Source organism: Gekko japonicus, unplaced genomic scaffold, assembly GCF_001447785.1.
Source record: "Gekko japonicus isolate JY-2015 unplaced genomic scaffold, Gekko_japonicus_V1.1 scaffold17, whole genome shotgun sequence".
NCBI lineage: Eukaryota > Metazoa > Chordata > Lepidosauria > Squamata > Gekkonidae > Gekko > Gekko japonicus.
In genome coordinates, this window is record NW_015163604.1 from 1,527,741 (window position 1) to 1,539,403 (window position 11,663).

Sequence of the window (11,663 nt, forward strand, 5' to 3'; positions counted from 1 at the left end):
CACAGTTCTATTGTGTTGTTCAAATGCATCAAAATAATATTTCTTTTTAAATTTTATTTAAATTTTTCAACTTTATAATGAAATAGTTATTCAACTTGATACAAATTCGAAACACAGTTACAATAATTATTTTGCTATTTGTGAAAAATACCTTCAATTATACATAAACTAAAAAGAAGCAAGTTAAATAAATCAACAATGCTTACGAGCAATACAAAGGAGTGAAACAGTATCTGGCCTACTGTAAATACATTCTGCTTTACACCCAATCCTGAAAAGTCAGATGGTCAGTTAAAAGACTCATTTGTACCCCAACCCAATATATCTTGGTTAGAGAGAAATAAATTAATCTGGTTTGAAAATCTTAAAAGCTTCTTGTTTAGATTTCACGCAGGATTTGGCAAATGATGTTAGTTTCCGGTGAGCTTCAGACAGGCCTTCACCTGTAAGAGCGCAGCAGGGTTGTACGTACCAGTTCCGGTCATGACAGTGTTTCTTCATGTTAAATTTCTTGGTGATTTCCTCAGCATCCAAAGCTCCAGGGAGATCCTGTTTGTTTGCCAGGACAATCACAGGCACATTCTTCACCCTTTCATTCCTCAAGATTAGCTCCAGCTCTCTCTTCGACTCATCCAAGCGTTGCCTGTCGGTGCTGTCCACAACATAGACCAGGCAGTCTGCGTTTTCCAAGTAGTTGCCCCAGACGGTCCTCATTTTGTGCTGTCCTCCGACATCCCAAACTGTTAAGGAAACACTTCCTCCTGTTTCAATCATCTCCACGTTGAAACCAACCGTTGGCATCGTTAGGAAGACGTCGTTGAACTTCATCTTGTACAAAAGCGTTGATTTCCCTGCTGAATCGAGACCGAGCATTAGGATCTGGGCTTGCTTGGCTTTGGAATGTTTAGAGCTGGCGAGCCCCATCCCGACCACACCATTTAGTAGTCAGATTACAGTTTTCTTGATCTTTCAGATGAAAAATGGCAAGTAAAGGAGAAAGAAATGGAAGATCAGGCTTTGTGCGATGCAACAGGAATAACAGCATGTATATGTTTGTTCTGTGACCTTATCAGGGTGGCAGTATGCAAACAGAGAGTTATTAAAATATAACCTTCGCTGCCTACCTGCAGGGTGGAGCTGACTTGAATAATGTTCGGTCACAGCAGCCAAAGGTTGCTTTATTATGTTGATCAATGCCAAAGCTGAGCATACTCTTGTATTCTCAAAGCTCCTTGTCTTTCTTAATTTATGAGATGTACGTGGGTGTGTTTTTGCAGTGCAAGATGTTATAATGCCACCAACTGTGTGACATTCCTAGGGTTAGATTGTACTGCTCAAACGTTCCTAATAGTGATGTTGATATACATTCATATATTTATGTTGTTCTGGACATGCTTTCAACAGCCATGCCTATTAGCTGTGGGATAATGATATTCTGCAAGAAAACTGTGCGGTATTTGGATCGATAGCTAAGTTGCCATGGATCAAGTAGTTATCAGGAAAGAAGGTGTTGCAACTTGCAGCAACTATCCCCAGAATTTCACTCTGAGAAATTAGATCTCTGACTTCTCTTAAGGAAAGCATATAGGCAGAGACTGCATACAGGGCACTGACCCACATGGGTGATATCCTACAACTCCCAGTTTCTAAACAATTAAGGACTAATGAAGCTGGTAACTTTGGCCTTCTGTTGCAAACTTATCATTATCTAAAATATAGCAAGTAGGATATCACCAGGAGCATGCAAAGTGGCAACCCTTAGGAGTTTCCTGGTTTCTGACAGCTCAAACTTGTTCTGTCCATAAAATACATATTGCTGGCTCAGGTAGCTTCAATTTTCCTTGGGGGCAGAGGTGCTTAACCCTTCAACATACACAGTTTTACTATTCACAACTGGGCTCTCAGTTTTATTACTACTATTTTAAAGGAGAAAAATATATACTTTTCCATTTAAAATGTTTATAACAAAGCAGGGAGCATGTTTGGTGTAGTGGTTAAGTGCACGGACTCTAATCTGGGAGAACCGGGTTTGTTTCCCCATTCCTCCACTTGCACCTGCTGATGTGACCTTGGGTCAGTCACAAGCTCTGGCACAGCTGTCCTTGAAAAAGAGCAGTTTGTGTCAGAGTTCTCTCAGCCCCACTCACCTCACAGGGTGTCTGTTGTGGGGAGGAGAAGGGAAAGGAGTTTGTAAGCCGCTCTGAGACTCCAAGTGAAGGGTGGGGTATAAATCCAATCTCTTCTTCTTCTTCTTCTTGAATTGTGAAACCAAGGGCATAAGAAAAAAGCAGCAGTCCTGGGTAAGACCAATGGTCCACCTAGTCCAGTATCCTGTTTCCAACAGTGGCTAATCAGATGCCATAGGGAAGCCCACAAACAGGGTCTACAGACAGGGTCAGACCTTACCTGAGTTGTCCTCAACATTTGACCATCAGAGGCAGCATTCTACCTGAGTATCCAGAGGGCCCATTCAGTTATCATGGCTAACAGCCGACGTAGATTTATCCCCCATAAATCTGTCCAACTCTCCTTTTAAATATCTCTAAGCCACTGACCATCACCACATCACATTCCAATGAGTTCCACAAGGCCATTAACTGTTGAGTGAAGTTTCATAGTGTGGTCTTGAGTTCTAGTATTATGGAAGACAGAGAAAACTTTATTCACTTCCTCTGTACCATGCATAATTCTGTCACATCACCTAAACTACAGTGCTCCAGATGCTTTAGTGCCTTATAGGGTAGGCACTCTAACCCTGGGATAATTTTGACTTTTCCCAACTATTGAATTCCTTTTGTGAGAGGCTCGACAAGAACTGGTTATAGAACCCAAATATGACCAAACCAGAAGAAGGAGGAGGAGGAGATTGGATTGGTACCCTGCCCTTCACTCAGAGTCTCAGAGCAGTTTACAAACTCCTTTCCCTTCCCCTCCCCACAACAGCCACCCTGTGAGGTAGGTGGGGCTGAGAGAGCTCTGAGAAAACTGCTCTTTCAAGGACAGCTCTTGTCAGAACTATGGCTTGCCCAAGGTCATCCAGCAGCTGCAAGTGGAGAAGTGGGGAATCAAACCTGGTTCTCCCAGATTAGAGATCGCACACTTAACCACTCCACCAAACTAGGGGCTTGTATCAGGGCATTACTATAATGGTAGTTTTTTTCCCTCAGCCCCTTTCCTTATAATCCCTAGCATGAAATCTTCTTCTATCTTAAATCACCTCAGCACGCAAAAGCAACATTTTAAATAAGATACCCATAATCTCCTTGTATGATTTCCAAATGGGACCCCATCAATGCATGTCAAATTAGGATTTTTTTTTGTCTCACTATGAATCAGTTTGTACTATATCAAATTTTGTCTAACAGTCTGTTGCCCATTCACCCAGTTTATAAAGAACCTTTTGGAGCTCTGCACAGTTCCTATATGTTTTCAACATCTTCTCCTTTCATTATCCCAAGACAAACTGAGGCTTGACAAGACTGCACTTCGCATTTTATGAGATTTGTGATCTTTATCTCATCTATCTGAGCCCTTAGAAAGTTTGTGCAGCACAAATGTACACAATTAAGCACTGAGCCTGCTATGGAACTGCATGCATTGCATTTTCTTCAAAAGTGTTATCCTCTCTCCTGGACTGAGTTCTGGGAAATTGATTCTGCAAGAGTACCATAGAATTTGGTCTCATTGCTAAAGGCTCGTTGGCTGGAGCCTTTTACATCACAAAACTGCCTCCCCCTTCCTGGAACAGTTTTGCAAGTATTTTTAGTTTATTATGTCCTTTATACATAAGCATATGGTGTCCATTTAAGAGATGTAAGTATAACACTTTAAAAATAAGAAGGCATACAGTTCACCTGAAGTATGGCGGGAAGTGTTATTAGTGTTTCCTTAAGGGATGAGTATATCTGTCACTTACATACTGACTGAGGGAGGATGCTGAACTCACCTTGCTGGGGGCAAATGCTCTAAGAGTTTGTTTATTTGTTTTTTTAAGGTATATCTGTATCCACACATAACAGGACAGATTGTTCTCAGTCTGCAGGTTCCCCAGTAAAAGGCCAGATCATTTCCTAGGTAAAACAGCTGTAAAAGGGAATTAAACAAATTACTGAGGGTAGTTGTATCATGGTTATTTGCTATCGGGGCAAATTGGCCATGAAGCCACCAGGAAAAAGTCCCAGTAGACTGATGGCCTGGAAGCCACTCCCCCTCTAGTCCCCCAGTAGACTGATGGCCACCAAAGCCCCAAGCAAGGGGTGGTCAACATGCCAGGCAGGAAGCACCACTGCAAGCCAGTGGCCCTTGCCATGTTCCAGTTGGGGAAGGAGCCATGTGGCCCCACCAAACCCTACCCCAAGTGAGGGAGAAGTTTGTATACTCCCTCTTTCCTCTACCTTAAGGAGTTGCAAAGTGGCTTACAATCACATTCTCTTCCTCTCCTCACAACAAGTGCCCTGTGAGGTAGATGGGGCTGAGACGGTTCTGAGGGAACTGTGACCGGCCCAAGATGGAGGACTGGGGAGGACTGCAGAATCAAATTCAGTTCTCCAGGTTAGAGTCCACTGCTCTTAACCACTACAACACACTGGCTTTCCACACAGGGATGGAGGCACTCTACTCCACTGAGCTGTGCACAAACGTCTCTTCCTTCGTCCCTCCTTCCTTTGGGGGGCAGCAATGAGACCCTGTTTCTGGGCTGCCTTTTCCTCCCAGTCCATCCCATTAGCTATGATGGTTAAATAGAACCTTTAGAGTAGGTTGTTGGGGGTCAGCAGTTGAGGAGGGTTATTTATTAGTTGTATTTATAGTCCGTCTTTCTTTAAAAGAACGGTTCATAAAATATTGAATACTCCCAAATACTAATAAAATACATATAAAATAAAAAATTATGAACAACAAGCTATTTTACCAGTTTGATGTAGTGGTTAAGAGTGAGGACTCTAATCTGGGAGAACCGGGTTTGATTCCACACTCCTCCACTTGCAGCTGCCATGGTTCTGACAAAAGCTATCCTTGAAAGGGCAGTTCTTGAAAGAGCTCTCTCAGCCCCACCTACCTCACAGGGTGTCTGTTGTGGGGAGGGGAAGGGAAAGGAGTTTGTAAGCCGCTCTGGGACTCTGAGTGAAGGAAGTAAATCCAATCTCCTCCTCCTCCTTTACAAAAAGGCCTACTGAAAAAGTTATGTCTTATATAGTTTAAGGAATGACAGAAGCTTGGGGGCATTCCTAACTTGCTATGGAAAGCTATTCCACCAGAAGGGGAACTACAACCAACAAGACCCACTCACAAACTGTGAAATGTTATACTTGTCAGACTGTCAGTACTGCTGCTGCAGAATGTAACAGGAGAGAAGCAGTCCTGTAGCAGTCCAAGGCCATGAAGGGATTTATAGATAACAACCAGAACCTTGAACTGAACTCAGAAACTGATTGGCAACCAAAGAACTGATGGCAAAATCAGTGTAATATGATTCTGCCTTCCTGTTCATAATAATCAAGCTGTGGAATTTTGTACACACTGAAGTTTCTAATTGTATTAAAGGGCAGTCCTATTTAAAGTGCACAATAGTCCAATCTTAAGGCTACTATAGCAAGGCGCCACAAGGCCAGATCAGCTTGGTCAAGGTAGGGAATCAACCTCCATGCTAAATGAAACTGGAGGAACGCGTCTTTCATAGCTGAAGTGGTGGTTATACCAGGGTGGTAGCCTTGGACTTGTAGGGGCAAATTCCACCTCTCGCGTGTGATGTCATTCTGGCTCCCCCAGCTCTCCTTCTGGGCTCCTTAAAAAGTTATGGCCGCTGCCGTTGTTCTCGGCAGCAGCTGCGACGCCCATGCGGGGTGGGTGGGGCGAAACGTTCTCCCGCCTCCCTGAGCCCCAGGGTGGTGGCCTTGGACTCATAGGGGCAAATTCCACCTCTCGTGAGAGGTCATTCTGGCTCCCCCAGCTCTCCTTTGGGGCTCCTTAAAAAGTTATGGCCGCCCCCGCTGTTCTCGGCGGCAGCTGCGATGCCCGTGGGGGGGCAGGGCGAAATGTTCTCCCACCTCCCTGAGCCCCGGGGTGGTGGCCTTGGACTCGTAGGAGCAAATTCTACCTCTTGTGTGTGATGTCACACGCGAGAGGTCATTCTGGCTCCCCCAGCTCTCCTTAGGGGCTCTTTAAAAGGTTATGGCCGCCGCCGCTGTTCTCGGCGGCAGCTGTGATGCCCGTGGGGGCGAAACATTCTCATGCCTCCCTGAGCCCCGGGGTGGTGGGCTTGGACTCGTAGGAGCAAATTCCACCTCTTGCATGAGAGGTCATTCTGGCTCCCCCAGCTGTCCTTATGGGCTCTTTAAAAAGTTATGGCCGCCGCCACCGCTTTAGTTGTAGGGGCTTTATTGCAATGTGGTATGGCCTGATATTATGTTCTTATTCCAGTGTGGGGTGTGTGTAGGGCAATGGAAGCTGAGTGATAGGGTCTCTCCAAATGATTGCCAGAAGTGAGATGCTTCCTGGTCTTGTGTCTTACAGATAATCTTACAAATAGTCCTTTGCATTTATATGCTTTCAACTTTAAAAGGATCATAATGCTGATTGTGTGAACTTAGGCAAATCACGAGAGGTAGAGCAGGAAGGGTTGCGTCAGTGCTTAGTTCTTGGGCCCTTTCTTACATGCCCAGGGAAATGCTGATCGCCACTTTGGGGCCAGGAAGCAATTTTTCTCCAGGCCAGTTTGGCCCCCAGTGATCCTGGAGGTTTTTTTTTATCATATTCTGTGCGTGGAACAGGGGTCACTGGGGTGTGTGGGGGGTATTGGTGAATTTCCTGCATTGTGCAGGGGGTTGGACTAGATGACCCTGGAGGTCCCTTCCCACTCTATGAGTCTATGATTCTATAATTCACCTAGGCTGGCTGTGGGCACGCCAGCACCTCTGTCAAGCAGAAGCGCCCGATATACTTCCCCTCCCCTTTTTCTTCGCCCGACTTGGAGGCGAAGGGAAGGGAGAGGGGGGAAAGAATGGATCCCAGGTGCTTCTGCCTGTCAGAGGGGCTGGTGCACACTTCCGGTGATGTCAGTGTGGGTGGCATATGCTAATAAGTTATGCTAATGAGCTCCTGCAGCTCTTTTTCTACGAAATGACCCCTGTTCATGCCCATCCGTAATTAAAACGTTACCATAGCTTTTTCACAGGCAGTGTCTTCCATAGGAACTGGTAAAACAGGCTGACTTGGAATATCAAAGATGTTGAGTTGAACACAATATTTACAATAGTTAATGTTAATGCTACATGCATTAGCCTAAAAGAGAATTACTATAAAACTTTATGGTATCCAAGTGCGTAGTGTGCCATCTCATTTTGGTGGCTGGAGTGCCTGTATCAAGCATTTTTAAAAGGGTTACGTTTGGGAATAAAAGTGCTGTTTTAGTATATGCCTAGGGGCAGAATTCCTTAAAGCCCTGCCACTGTTAATACTCAATACATGTTAAATAGTAATGTAAATGGAGGGAGACACAGCGTCAAGTAAGCATACATTAAAACACAATCTGTTATACCAAAGTGCAGAGTGTACCAACAAAATTGAACAAGTGGGAAATCTAATGAAGATGGATGTCCTCCAATGATGGCATGATTTATTACTTCTGAGGTTCAGGGTGGGTAGTAATCTTTCTTAGTCTCCGCAGGCTGTGATGTGTGCCTCCATTAAGGAACTTCAGACTGAAATTGTGGGTTGTCTTCAGGCCGCTAGCAAATCAGCTGTAACCTGGAACCCTGTTTCCTGGGCCCATGCGCCACACTCTGGCCCTGGTCACACAGAAGGTTTTGGCCCGGGAGAGGGACGGATCAGGAGCGCAGCAAACGGGTGCGATCTCACCGCAACATCTGGGAAGCGGTGCGCACCCATCCCCAATCCGTCCCTAAAGCCGGAAAACCCGCTGCAAAAAAGAACCACCTACAGAGGAGGACGTACCTGGAACACCGCATCAAGCGCGGCCGTGGGATCGCCGGGGCACCCGTTGTCTGGAGCAATCCAGGCTCCCAGCCGAACTGCACATGTGCACACATGCGCAGTTTGGCTGCCACGCTCTTTCTTCAGTGGCTTCCCTCCCAGCATCTGATCATGCCGGGGAGGCACTGTGCGGCAGCTCAGGGGATCTATGTGATCCCGCCGCCATGTGTCTCTTTTGGTGCGGCTTTCAAAAGCTGCACTTTGCCCGTGCTCCCCCCCCCCGTGTGGCAGGGGCCTCTGTCCCACGAACTACATTTGCTTCCTTTGTGACGTGTTACCGGCAACCCCTACCCCTCACATACATTCCTTTCCAGCAAGACGCTGGCACTTGGTGATCTTACAAAATCATCAGTGCAAAATGGTTCCCCCAGAAGGGTTGCCAGGTCTGGGCTGGGAAATTCCTGGAGACTTGGGGGTGGAGCCTGTGGAGGGCGGGGTTTGGGGAGTGACCTCAACAGGGTATGATGCCACGGAGTCTACCCTCCAGAGCAGCCATTTTCTCCAGGGGAACTGATCTCGGTCATCCGGAGATCAGCTGCGATTCTGGGAGATCTGCAGACCCCACTTGAAGGTTGGCAACACAGTCCCCCAAGTGCAGAACTAATAAGTGGCCAATGTCGAATAAAAACATGGTGCGAAGGTATTAAATGCGGCCAGCTAATCATGTTTACACCGTGCTCCAAATTCCCCATGCCTGATTTTTAAACAGTGGAATCCTATACAGAATTATACTGTTCTAAATCCAATAGATTCAGAAGGCTGTAACTCTCTGTTTTGGACTGCACTAGGAAAAAGCACGACTTTTAAAGTCAATAGATACTGAGAATATCTGTCTTAAGGGCCAATATGGGTGCTTTCCAAAGTTTTTTTCACCTTTCTCTATTATGTGCCCCATTATACACTCGCTCAACTCATGATATCCTGCCTCTCCCCCAACACTTTCCCTATAAACAGCGCTAAAGAGATGAGCACCGCAACCCTAGAGTCGGATTCGACTGGCTTTCGAGCAAGGGAACCTTTACCTTTGCCTTGCTTCACATGATCTACATAATGAGAAGCACCACAGAGAGGGGGAAAAAAACTACTTACAGAATATCCAGATGGGTCGAAAACGATGGCTGAAGAGCTGTGATTCAAAAATAAATGGGTATATTTGGGCTGTATAGTTTAACTGTGCATTCCGATAATCTGATTGCGTCGTTTTAAATGAGGAAGTGCATTAATTGAATCATTCATTTACATTCAGTTCCAGCTAAACTTGTTTCTTCCTTAATACTGGATGCAGTCCAGGATCCCTTTCAGATCACTGGAGTTTTGCCCATTGCCTTTAATGAAGTGGATCATACACCTCTCTGATTTGTAAAGTTGGCTAATCTGAAGGGTATCCGTCTGTACCGGAAGCCCGCTTTAAAAGTGTCATGTTTTCCCAAAGGCTTAGTTCTGAATCATCTGCCCTTCCTCCTGGGTGTGAGCTCACTGCCAAGATATTTCGACATCAACCCAGGCTCCTGAAATAGTTTATCTTGCTATTGCACAAAAGCCCTGATTGCTGTGGCGTGGAGGCTGCAGTCAGTGGGGCTTCATTCTGAGTAAACAGGGATCAGATCGGGCTTTTTCAAGCTGGCATGGCAATTCAGAACGCAAGCATGTTCCATGCCATGTGTGCATCAATTAACTGTCAGTAAAAGTCGCTGCTTTTGGTTTGCTGAAGAATCTTCTTCCCTCGGCAGCAAGCTGTTTGCTGCAAAACTGGTCCAAAACCAGTCAACATGTACAGAAAAGGAGGAGTTAATTCCACAGTCTGCTCAGGTCTAAATAGTCTAACAGGGCAAGGGAAAAAAGCAGGAAGAGTCGGGTTGCTTATCAGCAGAGCAAACAAGTATACCTGACCTGCTTAAAGAGGGTCTCTGGTCTAACGTTCCTTTGGCTTCTGTGTTAATTACAAAACATCCCTGGGAAGCTGTGAGTTTTAAACAGAAGATGTAACTCTGTTTAATATTATACTGTTAGCAGTGTTCCGTCTAAGCTGAGTTATTGTGAGCTAGCTCACTGTTTTTTAGCCTCCAGCTCACACATTTTTGTGTTCGCTCAGGAAGGATGGCTCCAGAGCAAAGTAGTTTATGCAGTAACCAAATTGCTTGCTCACAACTTTAATGCCGGTAGCTCACAAAGTAGAATTTTTGCTCACAAGACTCCACAGCTTAGAGGGAACATTGACTGTTAGGGACTTTTACAAATATGTAAAGATTTCTTCTAAAGTGTTTTCTATAACACCTGTATTAGGGTTGCCAGCTCCAGATTGGGAAACACCTGGAGATTTGGGTGTGGGTGTGGAGCCTGGAGAGGGGAGGGTTTGGAGAGGGGAGGGACCTCAGCATGGTAGGATGCCATGGAGTCCACCCTTTAAAGCAGCCATTTTCTCCAGGGGAGCTGATCTCTGTCAGCTGGACAGCAGTTGTAATGCCAGGAGATCTCCAGGTCCCACCTGGAGCCTGGCAACCCTAACCTGTGTGAGTGTATAACTCATTGAGGGTAAATGTGTTTTTTTGAGCAGTTCGAAAGCAAGAAATTGCAAGTAGATAAATAGGTACCACTTCGGTGGGAAGGTAACAGCGTTCCGTGCGCCTTGGTGTTTAGTCATGCCGGCCACATGACCACGGAAACGTCTTCGGACAGCGCTGGCTCTTCGGCTTTGAAACGGAGATGAGCACCGCAACCCTAGAGTCGGATTCGACTGGCTTAGTATTTGTGAATTTCCTGCATTTTGCAGAGGGTTGGACTAGATGATCCTTGGGGTTCCCTTCCAACTCTGTGATTCTGTGATTCTAACATTCGCACATTGCAGTGTCATCTGAGTATTGTGATGTGTGTGTTTTTATTGATTACTGACTCTTCGATCGTATATTTCTTAGGCTGTACAGAAATGTTTATGATTGCTTCTGGATTCATCTTTTTTGGTAAATCAGAAGGTTATTATTTTTATTTATTATTATTATTATTATTATTAATTTATTGGGTTTTTTTGTCCTGGATAAAAATGAGCATAAAGAAAATGCACAAAAGATGCACTGCTCTCAACACAACTGCTGTAAATACACCACAAACTGATCAAAAAGCATTCTGAGGCTAACAAAGGAAAAGCTACACTTGGTTTCAAGAGAAGGCCAAAGTTTCCCAGCATGAGGGATGTCCCAGGTCTTCCCTTCTACCTGTACAAATGATTGATAAGCTAGGGGAAGGGCTACCACATCCAGATATTGGAAGTATAGACACCATATATGCATATAGCAAGGACCGTCAGTGCTGCTAGCTTTGTCAGCTCTGGTCAGAGAGCCAGTTTGGTATAGTGGTTAAGAGCGGTGGACTCTAATCTGGAGAATCCAAACCAGAGGCATTAACGGTGATTTGCTTCTGGTCTGTATTAGATAAACAATATTCTGTCATCTTCTGGGCATGGAACAGCAGGACTTTTACAAATATGTAAAGATTTCTTCTAAAGTGTTTTCTATAACACCTGTATTAGGGTTGCCAGCTCCAGATTGGGAAACACCTGGAGATTTGGGTGTGGGTGTGGAGCCTGGAGAGGGGAGGGTTTGGAGAGGGGAGGGACCTCAGCATGGTAGGATGCCATGGAGTCCACCCTTTAAAGCAGCCATTTTCTCCAGGGGAGCTGA

General features: G+C 45.3%; 1 protein-coding gene across 3 annotated transcripts in view; it reads right to left on the minus strand.

Annotated features, from left to right (window-relative positions):
* Positions 1-227: 227 nt before the first annotated feature.
* Positions 228-11,663, minus strand: part of ARL14 (ADP ribosylation factor like GTPase 14) — a 47,936-nt gene continuing 36,500 nt past the window's right edge. Inside the window, exons 1-2 of one of the 3 annotated variants that reach the window (XM_015407241.1) lie at positions 9,079-9,342; positions 228-854 (exon numbers count right to left, since the gene is read on the minus strand). In XM_015407241.1, coding sequence (XP_015262727.1) covers positions 346-828 — 483 coding nt within the window. In that variant the 5' untranslated portion in view covers positions 829-854; positions 9,079-9,342 and the 3' untranslated portion in view covers positions 228-345. Of the gene's footprint in view, positions 967-9,078; positions 9,343-11,663 lie in introns of those variants that run through there. The other 2 variants (XM_015407238.1, XM_015407239.1) reach the window with 2 other exon arrangements.